We start from the raw sequence: 17760 nt of genomic DNA on the forward strand, positions 1-17760 counted from the left end.
TAGTCCATACACAAATACAAGCTTACCATGCACCTCCAGCCATTGGTGGGTATTGTTTCCATGACAGGCTGCAGGCAGAAGGTATGATACCCTTTATCACACATGTCACACACCAGCATTTTGCTGTCATCCCCTGGGTTCCTACCGATCAGATGGGGGAAAAAAAAAGAAGAGTAGATTAAAGATAGATTCCAGATACAGGGTTAGGGGCTTTTGCAAATTTCAAGCTAACAAGACATTCTGACCTATATAATGTTGACAGTTTGCTTGCAGCTAGTGGACAGTTAGCTAAGTTTCAGTGACAAGCAGGGCAAAAGTGAAAATATTTTTAGCCAATCAGAAGATATTTAATGTTTAATGCAGTTACGTGGAAAGAGAATGGACTGATGGGATTTCACAGTAGCCAGTACAACCGATTGACAAAATGACCTGTTGTTTGCTGCAATCTAGCCCTCTCTTTTATATTTCAACCTTTATTTTGTGTTTCTTCTTTTTCGTAATGTATATTTTTATTGACATGATTACAAACAAAACGTCTTAGACAATTAAGTGCTCCTTAAAAAAAAAAGAAATTAAAATATAGTGCACTGCAAACTTTGTAAATGTTATATCGTTGTTGTCTATGCACAAAAACCTACACTCAATCATTGCTCTTGCAGTGATTCCAGTGTAAATACATTTATGCCAATTATGAACCATCTTAAATCCGCATGGTATTTCTGTTCTTACATTGAGAGCTTCATACTGATTGGCTTTCAAAATGTGCTACAATAAATTACAATTAATGACTCAGTTCCCTTCCATGTCCATCTTCTATCATTATTAAGGTATTCAAGTTTGTAAGTGGACTTGATCAAATGAACTGCCATGATGCATTTAGAGACTACCATCTGCAGATAGACGATTAATCAGCTTATTAATAGAAGTGTTATTTCTCCATTGTCTGTTTTTTTTTTCATCAAAAAAAAGGTTTTACACATACACTGCATACTCTTTTCTGTTTTCCAATATTTTTAGTGAATTTTAGCAAAGCGTTGATTTAAATTACCCTTTTCTTTTCTTTTTTTTGCAGAAAACGTAAAAATCAATATTGGCGAGCAAATCGACTAATCTGCTGTCAAGATATCAGTGTCAGCCACTGAAAAAGACACTTTTAACTGCAGCCACCACTCCTCAGCCAAATACAACCTGATTCTACATTTACCCAGGCAAACAAACACCCCATTACTTTCTCCCCATGAGCAATAACACTTTCACTTTGGCTTTTCAGAGCCCAAACCTGTCTAAGTGGTAAATCAGAGGGGAGATTTATAGAGCCGAGAGGAGGTGAAGTGACATTCAGGAGATTTACCCATTTCCAGGCCTATATTTTCAGCCAATGCAAATCAACATTAAATGAGAACGTCATCTGATATTTACAGCTTAGCTGAGCCATGGTTATTATGGCCATTTTCATTCACCGATCGAGATAGATGCATGTTCTGCCTCTCCCATCCCTACTGCATTTGATAACCAAAATCACTCTATCAACCAAGCAGCACATCATATTGGATAATTCAGAGTTTAGGCTAAATAAAATACAATCTATTTTGACTACACTGCATTTTTACTGTAAAAATTCCTGCTTCTCATGAGGTCAAGGCTCTACGATCTACTGTATTGTCTCTCCTCAGAACAATATACATATAGAAAAGCTTAAACACACATTAAAGGTGTCTGACATCAGTCGGATGGATCTCCCAGCAGTCATAGCTAGTGTGTGGCTGTTGGCATGAAAAAACGGCTCAAAACAAAATTCCCTAAGGACAGCCTTGTTTTCATCCATGCTGACATAGAAACTCAATTGTCATTCTATTAAAACAGCAAAACAAGGCTGGAAAATGCAAAACAACTCTGGCTTTATTCAACTCAGTTTGACTATAGTGAGATTATGCAGTATACCAATGACCAACAAATTAATAAAATGATTATTATTATTTGTGGATTGAAATATAGTTAAACAGAGAAGCGAAAGGGAAAGCAAAAAAAAAAAAAAAAAAACAGAAATGCAAATGGAAAGTGTTCAATTTTCAGAACAATGAGTGTTCAAAACTCTCCAGACGTCTGAACTTAATTACTCAACTGTGTTGAGTAATTAATGTCCGCGTGAGCTGGATACTCACTTGCATGTGAGGCAGACTTTGCACTCAGGACACTGCCAGCCGGTCCTCTTCAGTGGGGTGACAGTGATGTCCAGACAGGCCCCATGGTAATGCTGGCCACATGTACAGCAGAAGAGCTGATCGAGCAAGTCTCCAGAACAGTCACACACCAGACAGTTCACCTCATCTTTCGCTGTAAGGGAGAGTTAATATATAATGTGTCTCCAACTACACAAGGTATATCTTATATGGAGTAATTTATGATGTAAACAGATGTGCTCCATCAGTCTGTCATGAGCATACATGTTTGCTTACTGTTTGTTTCAAAAGATAGATTAAAATTGATTAATCATTATATGGCTGTTTAAATAATAATAATAATAATAATTCATATAATAAAAAAAAGCCTCAACATTTTATGAAAAAAATCAGCAGAAGGAAACGTGTGTAACAGAGAAACTCACATCGGACAAGGGCTTGTTGGATGTGATCCGGGCAGAGGAGGGTGTATGCCTTTATGTCCTGGAAGGTTCCGGCAGCAGCTGCACAGGGGTAATGAAAGGAGCGCCCACAGCTCTCCTCACAGCACTTTATGGATGCTCCAAGGCGCTTACAGTATGCACAGCACTATAAAAAGTGAATAGAGAAACATGTATATCAGAGGTGTTGTTTCAGTTCAGTAAATACTCCATACATCACTATTAGCAATGGAGAGTTTAGATTAACCGGTGTTCTTACATAACTCCAAAACTGCTCAAGTGAATAATAAATTAGAAATAAATAATTTGAAAACTAATCAATCATTTATTTATGTTTTTGACTGGATTAAACTAAATCTGTAAAATATTTTAGATAGCAATTTACTGATTCTGCAATTCTATTAGAGTCATTTTCACAAATACGTGTTTAAAATATAATTACAAATAACTAAACAACATTGCACTGATAAGTCTGTATGCACTGGGAATCATATTTTTGACAAATACAGAAAAGGTAATGCTAATTATAGTACACAGTGAATATGACATGAATATGTCATAGCAGGCAACTGAACAGTCCACATACAAGAACCATCACACAGATGCAAATGCACATCCCATAAGACCTAATAGCTCGATTCAACAACAACTGCAAGATTAGTGGAATAATATGTTTATTTGCCTTGTTTGAAATTATAAATATGTATTTGCTGAATGAAAATGGTAAAAGTACTGTAGTGTTTACCTTTCTACTACTACAAATAGACAAGGCAAAAGCTACAGTACCTTTTCATATACCATTTAATTGCTTTGTTTAACAGTTCTGTCAAATGATTTATTAGACAGAAGTGTTAAACAAAGACAGCAAAGCTCTTGCTCTTCTGCACTCAGGCAGTGGCATTCTCAGCCACTGTTAATGTGTAACCCTGAATCAAGTTTATTTTTTTTACCGTTTAATTAATTTGATGCATTGATTTGCTGTACAGAGATTCAGTGATACTTATTAAAATATAATATTTATATATCCAAAAACACGAGATGAACTGTGGGATAAACCAGTACTGAACCTTGCATGGCAAACAGAGAAACCAAGACTCCATTAAGGTGTATTCACACATATTTGGTGTGACCTTTAAGATTTGAAAACAAAACAACACATCCCTCTAAACACCTTAACATAGTATGTGAAAATTCAAACTGCACTGAAACACTTGTTTTTTTTTTTAAATCCCAGCATAGGTCAATGACTAATAAGACATATGCCAACTCAAAAACAACTCAAAAAGCCACAACAAAGAAACAAGAAAATAAATGTTATGGAAAGCAATTAATTATAAAACAAAAATCAATTCAATTCATTAGGGTAATATAATGTATGCGACCGCTGTCTTTATTTTCTATATTCTAGTTCGTTTTTTTTTTTTTTTATCATATATGGTACATGTGAAGTTAAACGCACCTTTTGGTTTTACATTCACTTGGTTAATCACTTTAAAAAGCTTTTTAATTCTTTGAAAAAAGCATTCTATCTTTTAATTGAATCTGTTATTTACGTTAACATCAGGCTTTTGAAATCTTTTAAAAATAAAATGTACAATTCTTTTTGATATAGTATCAAAAATGCTATGGTACATAAATGGCGAAAATTTCCATCTGTTAATTGCATTGCTCTTATAATAGCCTTTTGTAGCAAGAGTGGTGCAAAACTATAAACCCTGAACAGCAAGGTCGTCACAACACGCTGTTCCTCTCACAGGTCCATTTGCTCGTTACATACTTCCCCCTCTTTCAGCATGTATTTTTTCAACCATTCGGATACATCCAGTAAAGCATTCAGGATCAAGGCGAATGTCATTCAAAATAAGGACTTGGATGAAAACCGGTCAGACATTTAAATCACCACCATGGAAAAAGCACTCACACTTTGAATAAAAGAGGACGCCAGGGCCTGAGAAAACGGCCCTAAACTAAAAATGTCTCTAGTCAGCAGTCTCTCTAGCTCTCTCATGCTTTAAAAACCCTTGGCCTAAAGCCCAAATGCAACAATCTGCAAATACCTTTTAACACTGAGCTTTAAGCAATTATCGCCCAGGCGGTGAGTCCACTGGGGCTGACAGCAGCCTCTACCCACAATAATCTTTTCTGAATCACTCTGAAGGACAGCCATAAAGAGCTCTATGGCCATACTGTCCACTCTCAGGGCTAGGTGGGTGTTGAGTATCTCATGCCTCAAATAATGTATCAAACAGAAACCATCGCCTCAGACATCTCCTTCGTGGGGTGAAAAAGCTACAGCTGATACGTTATTGCTGCCAAGACTCCAAGGACACTATTATAAAGTAGAACAGCATTCCCTCCTTGAAACCCTATATGCAAAGAGGCATAATGGCAGCATTCCAAACGGAGCAGGCCAGTGATGAAAGATGCAGTAAAGTGTTGGATGAGTGTGCTGTACTGTGCACAATGTCGGCTGGTTTGTGTCTCAGTCAGTCAGTGTGTGGACTGCAGTTATGCAGTCTTTTTTTATAGCATTTGACAAGGTTTCTAGACATGCTCCTAAATAGAACTTCATCCTGGAAGTTGTGCATGCACATTTGCTACATATTATAAAAGTCATACAATTATGAAATTGACCTTCGGTTATAGTGTGCACTAATTATTAAAAATTTATTTACAAATTTGAACATTTGATTATAAATGAAAAAAAAGTCACATTATGTGTTGCAAGTAGTGCTGGGCAGCAATTAATCGCAATTAAATCACATCCAAAATAAACGTTTGTGTACATAATGTGTGTGTGTACTTTGTATATTTATTATGTATGTATGTATGTATGTATGTATGTATGTATGTATGTATGTATGTATGTATGTATGTATGTATGTATGTATGTATGTATGTATGTATGTATATATATATATATATATATATATATATATATATATATATATATATATATATATATATATGTATATGTATATATATATATATATATATATATATATATATATATATATATATATATATATATATAAATACACACACATGCATGTACATATTTAAGAAAAATATGTTATAGTTATATATTAAATATATTTATATATAATATAAATTATATGAATATAAATGTATACATGCAACTTTTTTCAAATTTTCAAAATATATACTGTATGTGTGTCTTTATATATACATAAATATACACAGTGCACACACACATTATATAAACAAAAACTTTTATTTTGGATGTGATTAATCGCGATTAATCGTTGCCCAGCACTAGTTGCAAGCTATATGAACGATGCACCAATAGTAGATTATATGTGCAAATAAAGTCAGAGGAAGATGATCTTGTGGAAGGGACTGTGTGAAGTTCAAGCCATTCTCAGCCCTCTGACATTTACTATTTCACAGCTCAGCGAGTCTCACTGCCAGGACAAACCAACATCATAACAAAGTCCTTACTGAAGCAAGTCAGTTCACCCAGCAGCCATCTTGCCAAAGCCCTCTGGCAGCTGGCACTTTCCTCAAATGGGGTACAAATTGGTGTCCCATTACTTTTTATAAAGAATTATAACATTAAATATCATGCACTCTGTTAGGAGAGCTTTTAGATATGCAATGTTTAAATGATCAAAAAAAAGTACCATTACTTAAACATTGTGACACTAAGAAAGTGACATAATGTGGAGCCTTTCAACAACATGGCGAGAAGACAGAAGTAAATCATCTTGTTCTATTTTCTCAATTTCTAGATAAACTGTTGTGTTGACTACATTTGTCAAGCTCAACCATTCAACCTGTCACCCAAGCTATTGTAAGAATATATTCCAACCAATTTACAGCCTTAGTGCTTATAGTATACTGCCTGGATGTGAGCTACTAAATATACAGCAAATCAACTAGGCTTGGTGTGAAGAAGTCCAGGTCTACCTTGAAAGACCTCGGTCACCCCAGTAATAAATTGTTCTATGTCTGGCAAACAGTAACAAAACATTCAGGCAAAGTCCAGTGGATTACTGAACAACAGCTACGTGCAGGCGATAAAGCTGCTAAATGGATAAAGCTGCAGAGCAACCACTCTAATGGTCTCACATTTGGGGCAAACCTAGTGTGATGTAAAGCTAATTCATCATTTGGATCATTTATTTTTTGCACAACGGTCCCTAATGACTCATTATCAGTTTCTGTTTTTCACAAAAGCAGAGAAAAGTGTGCAAGACATAAGCTATCAGATTAGTGAGTGCCAGAGGCAGAAACACCAAAACAAAAGGATAGGCCACTGAAATATTACTGATTTCATAGAAAACATGGACAACAATCACACTAAAAGCTTAAGTTTCTATTTGGATGGTTGGAGTTTTGACAGATCCTAACTGTACTTTACATAGTATAGCCACACATTTGGATAGATGCTATGTGTTTTTCCTCAAGAATCAGATCCCAGGTGAAGAGAATATAAAAATTAATTACTCCTAATGTGCTTTCCCTGCCCGGGTTCCGTGTGCCCTTGCTTCTGCCACATTGCATTGTGTTAATTAGTGGAGTTGCACAAGAGAGACGGCTGTGGCAGTTCTGAACTGCTCCGCTCCTAATTAGAAAATATTTTAAAGACCAGGGGACCGACACAACCTCTCCAGTCTCTTCCACTGCCAATAATAACCCCATTCATGATTAACTCTGAATACTTAATCAACAGTGAGCGCATTTGTCATTCCTCCACAGAAATTACTCTCAGGGAAAGTTATAGCTCAAGTTTGCAACTACATTCAAAAATACAAATTGGCGCAAACATGGGGACACTCAACCCCACTAATAGCCGTTTGCCACTAAAATGATACTAGATCGAGGGCTCAGTGAAGCTCTGCCAATTCAGCCCACAAGACCACAGAGAGGAATAATTGTGTAACCGACTATGCTACTGTATAACCCGCAAGCTTTATTTACTTGAAATGTAAAATCAAGTAAATAAGAGTGAGCGGCAAATTGCTGCTCTACTCAAAATCATTTCTGCATGTGCAAGGTCGCTTATAATGAGCATTTGGGAATGAAACATGTGCCAACAATCTTTTTATTTTTTACTTATTATTATTTTACAGTAATGTTGATGTGAAATTACTTTATTGGGGCCAAATTGTTGTAGCCCTAAAAACAAACACAGGGATATTGAGGTTTATAAAAAATAAATAAAATAAATAAAAAAAAAAAATCACACATTTCAGAATTCATATTCAATCACACATCCAGAATTTATTTTCCTCAAATTGTGCAGGCCTAGCTCATAACTGAATTAAATATATCAAGTAAAAAAACAAAAAAAACAATACCATTTAGGGGTGCACAATATATTAACACCACATCAGTTATCGTTTCATATTATTTATTTATTTTTTAATTAGTTGATACTAGATTTAGATGTGCACACTCTTCTCCCTTAATTTTTATATTTAGATCATCAATGCCATCTAACATTATCATTAGAGTCATCTACTGCTAACTAAAGTTAATCTTTAAACATTAATACACAAACATTGATAAATGATAACTGATAAATGTCATCTTTAAATCTCAAAATACAATTCTATTTTCATTATACAATTGGTTTATTGTAATGGAAGAGCTCTAGTTTTGTTTTGCGTTTTAGAGTTGCTTTTCCTTTTAAAAAGTGTATTTGGTGACGAAATTATCCCAGCCCTCTGCCTCCAACGTAACTGGATGGAGATCAGCAGGTTTACAAAACAGAATTACCTATTCATTGGTAGACACACAGGGAATAGGGCCAGATTGGGTGCTGGCATGTCGGTTGAAAATGGTACAAGTTGACAGAACAACCATTTCAAAGTTGAAAGCGCAAACAAATTCACCAACAAGACATTTAAACACTGGTGTGGGTGTCACTCACCTCTGTGCTCCCTGAGTCAATTGCTTTGTCCACATACAGCAGCGACTGTCCCTCCCCGCGGCATACGCCCTCCGACCAGGCGGCACAGCGCAGGTGAGCGCAACACTGACCTGCAGGTGCAATAGAATAATAAACACCATCAGCCACTGAAAGACACAAACAGTGACACTAGAGTAGGTTTACCTACCAGTGGGGTCGAATAAAGATGCAACGTTAATTTCATCAGGAAGGCCAATTTGGCCCAGTTCATCCCAGAACTTCCGGCCTGGCTCCTCAGCAGCGGGGTCTGTACTACCAGGAGCAGAGGTTGAGTGCAGGCCACTGTCTGGAGAGCTGACCCTGAGGAAAGAAGCAAACGGACACATTAGGTTTAATCTGCAAAGACACTGAAAGAGTCACAAAAGAATATTTGAAGGTGACAGCTATGTAGCCCACTCCTCTGTGAGATAAACACTTGGATGTCAGCATCCCAGTCATGTTTTAAGAAGGCCTACGGTGCAACTACAACATCCATGAAGCCCTGTCTGCAACGGCGAGGTATGGGGTTATCATACTTGGCTGCAACACAAGGACTGGCTGTTTAGAAGCAAAGTATGAAAGAGACAGAGAAAGAGAGAGGACGAAAGAGAGCCGGAAAGGGGGTGGGGGGCTGGAATGACTGGCTGCTTGGATGTGGCGCTGAGAGAGTGAGCTACAGAGACTCAGAGAAGCGGAAAAACAGGAATTAACATTTAAAAAGGGAGCCGGTTTGAAGAGGGCCAGCCAGAAGTGGGTTGCAGCGGGGACAGGATGAAAGACTACTGTATGCGATCCCTATTCTGTCCAGAACATCTGCATAAATATAAATATACTGTTTGGTGTGCTACTTCCTCTTTAAAAAGACTTGCATCAGAGGAGGAGTGACATTAGAGACATTATTGTATCGTAAGGAACTCCATGATTTTGTTTTTTCAAATAATTCCATTAACATCTTTGGTTCATATTGCTGACTTGGGATTTGTGAGTTTTGGATTTTGTGTTTTTCAGCGTTTCATAAGAAAGGAATAATCTTACAGGAGTCGTTCAAAAATTGATCTATTTCATACTGAGGTTCCTAAAATGTTAGGTACAGACCTTTCCAAATATCAGGGAGCAAATGTAAGTCTTAAAAATGTCAAGGCAGCATTACAGGCATCCTTTACTGATAGGACAATCCAAGAATGCCTTTAGAAATTGATCCAAGAGAGTCAGAGAGAAACAGTGATTAAAATAGTTTATTCAATACTAAAATGTATTGATAGAAAAATGTGCAATGTGATAAAATTGACTGCATGAATCACACGAGGAACTATATTTGTGAGTAAAGTCACTGTCTATTTAGACCATTCTTAAGTTAATTTTAGGATACAGCCTTGAGGCCAATTCACACTGCACCATCAAATGCAGAAAAACGTCAGCAGACATTCCCCTGGTTTTGTCTGTGTGTTACCCCTCTACTCTGTCCCCCTCCACCGCCTCCCACCTCTTCTCTGGCGGCTGATGACTTTGTCAACTTTTTCACTGATAAGGTGGCAACCTTCAGCAGCCACTTATCCATGGCCAGCCTACACACATTCCACTCTTCTCTTCCTTCTCTCCCCTCACGGTGAATCAGATCTCCAAATTTCTCTGTGCCAGCCGTCCAACATCTCCAACATTGCTACTAGTGCTGACTCACATCAAAAAATCCCTAACTACATTTCTGGTCTCACTACACTGGCTCCCAGTCGTGGCCAAAATCAAATTCAAGGTTTTGACACCCGCTTTCAAGGCTAACACTAGAACAACACCTCCCTACCTAAATTGACTCCTACAAATGTATGCTCCCTCCTGCCAGCTTAGGTCACTGAATGAGTAACACTTTGTTGTTCCTTCACAACGAGAGACAGTCACTCTTCAAACACCCTCTCTGCTCCTCTCTGGTGGAACGAGCTGCCAACCTCCATTCAAATGGCTTAGACCATCACAGCTTTCAAGAACCAGCTGAAGACACATCTCTTCCGCAACCACTTAACCACCCCACACCCTTAAACCAATGAACTCACACAAACACACACACACACACACGCACAAGGAAAAATCCCTTTTTTCTTCTCTGTATTTGTCCTTTGCTCTAGCTTGCTTCCCAACCTAGCTATCAAATAAACCTGCCATTTTATATTATAAGTTTATTATTCGCTCTGTGACAAATTGCTTTTGTTCCTCTATTGCAATTCTCTTTGGACAAAAGTGTCTACAAAATGCATAAATGAAACATAGTCCTGTTGGCACTGGTTGGTGCTTGTTTTAGTTTCTCTAAAGTTTGTCTGGTCTTAGAATGTCTGAGAATTGGTGTACTATATTCTGGGGACTGTTGGCATTGGTAGGCATCTGTTGGGGCAGTGTGAAATAGCCTTTACAATTCAGCTGTCTATGGAGACACTACACAGCATGGCAGCTCACTAGGTTAAAGAACAGTTACACTTTAAAAATAAATGTTTATTTCAGTTACACTTTAAAAATAAATGTCTATTTCACAGTTATATCAAGACATATTCTTCAAAGAAAGAGGCAGCATCACATGTATCCTCTGCGGATCAGACAACCTTAGAATGCATTACAACAAGCTCAACTGCAAAAAACAAATCATTCGGGAGTCTGGTCTCCAGTGAGCATCTACATGAAGTGCTGCAAATCACTCATGAGGTTTCTTGATGGTTAAAAAGCTGACTTAACAGTTAGTTGCCTTTGTACCCGCTTACTAAGTAAATTTGGAACAGAGCTTAAATTTTTGGTTACACTATTTTGACAGCCCACTTTAGACATTCCATTAAGTTTCTATTACACTGAATTCTACTAATGTAGAGTTCACTATGCACGATTTTACCCCAATTTTCACTTGCTGACAGGTTTTGTGAAATCGCAGAGAAATGCCTGAAATCGGAGGCAAATCGGTGCTTGTTCATGCGAGTGACAATCACGCAGTGTGAATGATTAAAAACGCGATCTGAAAGAATTGCAGATGACCATGAAATATTTGGCATGCTAAATATCTGGACCTGTAGGCGATTCGAAATCCTGCTGTGTGAAATGAGTTCAGACTGAAAAATACATCTGCAATGACCTACAGCTAATGACAGGGGAACATACAGGGTAGCAGGGAGTGTGGGGAGGAGTTATATGAAACGTAGTTTACAGACCAGACAGAGTTGTCGGCGATTCTTCCTATTGTAAAGTCATGCAGAGTGTAACCTACTGTCTCCGATCCATCGTGCAGTGTGAAAACTGAATGCTACCCCAGATAGTCATGCAGTGTAAAAGAGGAAGTCGTGGCCTAATGGTTAGAGAGTCGGAGTCGTAATCCAAAGGTTGAGAGTTCGAGTCTCAGGCTGGCAGGAATTGTAGGTGGGGGGAGTGAATGTACAGCGCTCTCTCCACCCTCAATACCATGACTGAGGTGCCCTTGAGCAAGGCACCGAACCCCCAACTGCCGCAGCATAAATGACTGCCCACTGCTCCGGGTGTGTGTTCACGGTGTGTGTGTGTGCACTTTGGATGGGTTAAATGCAGAGAACGAATTCAGTGTATGGTTGTATGTCACTTGGTTGTGTAAACTCGGCATAAGTTGCAAAGTTAGTAGAATTTGCAATGTTACTCAAGTAGCATTGCAAGTAAGAATGCAAAGTTACTCAAGTTAGTAGAATGTCTGAAGCAGACTATCAAAATAAAGTTAAAGTTCTGAAAGAGAGAATCTGTGTCAGTCACTTTTAATGTCTGCAATGACTCAAGTTACAATAACACACACAATTGTCTGCTCCATCTTAACAGTCTCCACCTTAAATTAAATTATATGCAATGTTCCTCATTCGCTCTTTTGAGCTGTTATTGTTTTCACTCCCCTGTCAATAACTGGCACAGTTCCAGCTCAGACCGACCAATCAGATGCCTCCAACACAACAATCCACCGCCTGTTGGCAGGCTGCCAGAGACTGCACAGAGAGCATTACGTCACTATTCCTCGGGGACCCGTCTGATTGGTTAAGAAGAGCTGAGCAAATTAGGCACTCATCCAATGAGCCTGAGGGTGGCTGTGGACAGGAACTTTTGACAACAACAGGTCACGTGGATCTCCGTGAAAGGCTGTCAGTGGAGTTTTCCCTTATAGATTTCTCCTTTAACCCTCCATCTAGTAACTAATCATCAGGCAATTCTGGCACCAAATTAATTGACCCAAATTGAATTGTGGTGTTGGATTCATTAGCAACTCCCAGCGTATTTGGGTCAAAGCACTCCATTCCTCTCCATCAGAAAGCACAATGGAAGAGAACACAAGTTCTGTGTGACCCAAAACTTAAGTAATCAGATTCCATCCAGCGAAGCTATAGTCTTTAATATATTTGTGTGTAAATGGTGGTGGTGGGGGTGCTTTTCCATTTCCAAGCCTGATTTTTTTTGTCGTCCTAATTTAAAGGAATATTTAACTCGAAAATGAAAATTCAGTAATTTAACCTCTCATGTCTTTCTAAACCCTTGACTTGCTTTTCTTAGGCTGAATGTATACTAAGGGCAGTCAAGGTATAAAAATAAAAGTAACTAAAAGAATCATAAAATTACCGTATTGTCCCGAATATAAGACGACCCTGATTATAAGACGACCCCCCTTTTTCCAGATGTACCTGTTGGAAAAAGGCTTTTTGAAAACCAAATCTTGTTTTTTTTTTTTCTCTCTCTCTGTAAAACACATTTATTCTTAAATTATTTTCATATTGCATATTTTTCCAATTCTAATTTTTGTTTTGAAAGTATGGTAAATACTGGTAAAATGTACCAACAAAGACATTGGAACATTTTGATATACCATTGAAATAACAGATAGCCCATCTGAATTATATAACAATTAGGCTATCAATCTCATAGTAGCCTACCAAAATGTTATTATCAGTAGATGTGAAATCTTATTGTAGTCTTCAAATCTGGGTACTGTCTTATGTTTTAAAATCACTTACAGAGGAAGTTGGTTCCCATCAGGCTAACATGACAGTCACGACTCGTGCCGCTGTAAGCTTTTCTTTTTCATTTGTTTTCATTCGCGATCTTTACAACACACATTACATTACATATTTCATGGCACACTCGTTTTATGTGTTTTTGGCGCCACCTATTGTTGTGGGTGTATTATTGACATGTCAAAGTCTAGACCCTGAATATAAGACGAACGCGTTTTTTCAGATGTATTTCCAAGGAAAAAACATCGTCTTATATTCGGGTCAATACGGTAGTTTATGACTTGTGTTCTATATTAAGGATTTGAATGAATTTTTGGAGCCATTCACTTTCATTGTATGGTGAAGAGCCTTGATAATCTAAAATAATAATAATAATAATAATTATTATTATTATACTAATTATAAAATGTTTATTTTAGCTTGATGGAAGAAATTAAGTAATGAAACAAGGTGAGTAAATGATTACAGTTTCAAGCTTTCATTCAACAAGTTTATTTATTAAAAATGCAGTCCGTAACTTTGTTTGGTTTAAAATGATCCAAAATCAATTTTTAACAAGTACATAACCAGCCAGTGTTCAAAACTATCTCCTTCCTTTAGCCTGATTCACAACGGTAAGCTTGTAATAATGTTCTCTAATTTGAGTGGCACTGGTAGGTTTTTGCGGGAAATTTGAGCATGCCGCCACATCATTATGTCATATCTGTAAACATGAAGCTGCCCGCATGCGAGGATGCAGCCTTTTCCAGTTTATAGCCTTTTCTCACAGCAGCCGGAATAATTAAATTTATCATTTTGATGGCGGATTGTAATCCAGAATGAATTGTGTGTTTTAAGAAACGCCTAAGTGACTCACAGCCTGTAAGTATGTTTTCATATTTAACGAATTTGCCACTGACTATTCAAATGTGAGTTTTGAGCAGTGTAGAGTAGTGCTTGTTGTTTCTCCGATCACGAATGCAGGTATGGTATTGTTTACTTTAATGTAAAAAGACAGTATAAATCATTATAATCAGTAATTATGTCCCCACTGGATGCAACAAATGCCTTGTTTATAATGGGTTTTATTGTTTGTCTCGTCGCGCCATCACAATACGGTAAGGGGCATAACATTTCCGTTACACGCTTGAGGTATTCGGCCAATCACAATGCACTGGATAGCTGGACAATCAGAGCACACCTCGCTTCTCAGAATGATGAGCTTTGTAAAAATCGATGCGTTTCAGAAAGGTGGAGCATAGAGGAGCAACAATAATGTACAGTATGTGGAAAATAATGTGTTTTTTGAACCTTAAACCACAAACATTGCATTACACCAAATACACAAAATAATGTTCTTTTTAGCAACGTCATATGACCCCTTTAAATATGCATCTGATTACAAATAGCCTACGTGGGATTACACCAGTTCTAAGGAAGAATAATTTGCTTTTTGGGTTAAAAGAATATACCTAGGATGGATTGAGGGTGAGTAAATCATGGTGTCATTTTCATGTTTGGGTGAACTATCCCTTTAAGGTATTAAGAGAAAAATAAATTTTAAGATTATGTGAAAAATTCAAACCTCATCATTACAAAGATGAACCTAGTTTAGGAACTCATTTTGTCCAATTATGAGGAGTAATTACACTGGACATTCTAATGAGAACTCAGTATTAGTTCAGCTCTGCGGGGGTCACTGGGGTCATTGCTTTTTAAACAAGACACTTTTAGTCCCCACAGCAAACAAAACCGGCAAACCCTTCTCAACTCTCACCTCTACACAACCTCATTACACATCACAACTTAAAGCCACGTCAATCAAACACTTCAGAACTGTACCAAGCCACTTTCACAAAGAATACCACGTCCTGTACTTTCTCATTCCACATGCCACTTATGTACAAACAATGCAACAAGCCAAAACAAACTGGAATTTTAAATTGTTTTTTCTCTATAACGGTCTTTGCAAAAGAATGCTACAAATTTCAAGAGTCATTTTTAACAGTTGAACAGGGTCCTAATATGACACACAAATTGATTACTCACTGCGTGAGATGCTAAAGAAAAAAACAACAAAAAAACAACAGTAGTGTGGTGAAATCAATGATGGTGCATATTTTGCATCTTTATTGAAATCCTTTTTTTTTCCATTTCTTTTTTTTTTTTTACTTCTTTGGAGAACGAAACATCTATCCAAAGCACCTTCACCAGACAACAGCAGTAACAACTCACTTTTTCAGGCCGCACCCACGATGCCCTGGGCTGCGGTTGTTGTCATTGTCATCAAAATCATTGTCGTCGTCATGGTAATCGTCGTCCTTCTCAGAGCTGCCACGGCGGTTCCGGATGTGCAGGGGGACGTAACCAGGCGTGGGTCCAAACAATTTCAACTCACCCTGACCCAAGAGACTCTTTTCTCCACAGTAGCAGAAGGCACAGAGCTTTTCTCTGAGAGGGACAAGAGAAGAGATAAGAGCAATTACTTTTCAGACTTTCAACTATTCGATTAGAAATAACCGAAATAAACATTAAGTACACAAAAACGTGAATGCCTGGTCAGCATTGCAAGTGCATGCTTCCATTTTGCATGCTTAATATATAGTGCAATGCTAAAAATGCAATGTGCAACTTGCGATGTTATGAATTCCATTGACACATTTTATATGGCAAAGAAAACTGAATTTGACCTTTTGTAGCCAGAAGCGGTTGCATTCCAAATACTTGGGTAGAGTGTTTTGCCCCAAGTCATTGAGCAGTTCCGCATCCAATCCTCACTGTTTTATTTGTCCAACAATCTGACTAGTCAGGCATTTACAGTCCATGCCCCAGTGCCCCAGACCAAACTCAAATAGGATAACGGAAAAGCATAAAACATCCTTGGATGGCTCTGACAGTGAAATCACACCCCAATTCAGTAATACAACAAGAGCTCCTAAATCAACCCACAACTGCCATCTTTGTTCAAACACTGGCTGAAAGCTAGGGCTGCATGATACAGCGTAATAAAATATACATTGAGATTTGGCTTAATGTGATAGTCAAACGTGATGGTGAAGGCAGCAATTAAATTTGTAAATGTGTAAAATTAAATATATTTCATAGAGCCTAAATATATTCATTTAACTGGAATGAAGCCAGATTTTGGACCAGTAGATACAGAATTTTCATTTTTAGTCAAGACTTTTAACTTTTGTTGCATTACTGACAAAACTATGCAAAAAAACTAAATAAATAAAATTACCCAACTGCCTCATTTTCTAGTAAATTAATTGCCGTCTTGATGCAAAAGTTCCCACAGTGGAACCATGCATGTTCTTGTACAGATGTCTCCCTGAGAAACAATTAGTAACCAAACTGCACTGAAATGTAACTACTTTGTTGTAGTTAAACACATGGTCACCAGTCTAAACATTCATGATTTTTTTGGTTGTTTTCAGTTATTGGGCTTTTCAGCTTGAGCATTTGTATTTAATTGTATTTGCTGACAATATTTTGCTCATAAACATTGTGATTGTGGGAAATCTTCGTGAAATGTCATAACTGTCAGAGCAGTCTCATTAGAGTTCATTTATTTTCTCAAACACTCTTTAGCTGTTCTTTGTGCGGCCCATGAGAGCTGCTGTCAGTGGGAGATGTGATGCACATGTAGTACTGGCTGAAGGGGGGTCTCTCTCCTCTCGCACATTCTGCAAATGGTACTGCACATTAGCGAGTGCACAATCTGTGCTAATTGGGAATCCAAAAGAGAGCGCTCTCTCGCCCCCTCCTTTTACTAATGACAGCAGCAGGGCTTCAGCGGTCCCCTCCCCCCGACTCCCTCGCTTTCACTCAGAGTGTGCAAAAAAAAGCACACTAGCTGCGGCCATGCCTGCGTGCCAGTGTTTGCAACAGGATTCTGCTACTCTGCAAAATCGTGTAATTGGGATTTTCAACAATGTTATGTGTACGTTTTAAACTGAATTGTTACAATAGTTTTATAATACTAATTACAATAATTTTTTATTTTTTTTTAAATGCTAATGTCTCTAAAGAGCATAAAGTCTCTTATGCCAGGTCTCATCACCAAGACCAAAGATACAGTAAAACAGTAATGTTATGAAATATTATGTTTTAAAATAACCATTTTACATTTTTTTGTATCATATAAAATGTAACTTATTCCTGTGATGGCAAAGCTGCCATTCGATTGCAATGCAATTTTCAGCAGCCTTTACAACAGTCTTCAGTGTCACATGATCTTTCAGAAATCATTTTAG

General features: G+C 37.6%; 1 protein-coding gene across 8 annotated transcripts in view; it reads right to left on the reverse strand.

The window, feature by feature from the left end:
- Positions 1 to 17760, reverse strand: part of kmt2ca (lysine (K)-specific methyltransferase 2Ca) — a 149911-nt gene that overhangs the window by 80146 nt on the left and 52005 nt on the right. For all 8 annotated transcript variants that reach the window (XM_058765623.1, XM_058765622.1, XM_058765621.1 and 5 more), the window contains exons 5-10: positions 15737 to 15952; positions 8707 to 8858; positions 8520 to 8629; positions 2606 to 2768; positions 2163 to 2334; positions 27 to 141 (exon numbers count right to left, since the gene is read on the reverse strand). In XM_058765623.1, coding sequence (XP_058621606.1) covers positions 27 to 141; positions 2163 to 2334; positions 2606 to 2768; positions 8520 to 8629; positions 8707 to 8858; positions 15737 to 15952 — 928 coding nt within the window. The remainder of the gene's footprint in view (positions 1 to 26; positions 142 to 2162; positions 2335 to 2605; positions 2769 to 8519; positions 8630 to 8706; positions 8859 to 15736; positions 15953 to 17760) is intronic.

The sequence above is a fragment of the Onychostoma macrolepis genome, chromosome 24 (assembly GCF_012432095.1).
Source record: "Onychostoma macrolepis isolate SWU-2019 chromosome 24, ASM1243209v1, whole genome shotgun sequence".
NCBI lineage: Eukaryota > Metazoa > Chordata > Actinopteri > Cypriniformes > Cyprinidae > Onychostoma > Onychostoma macrolepis.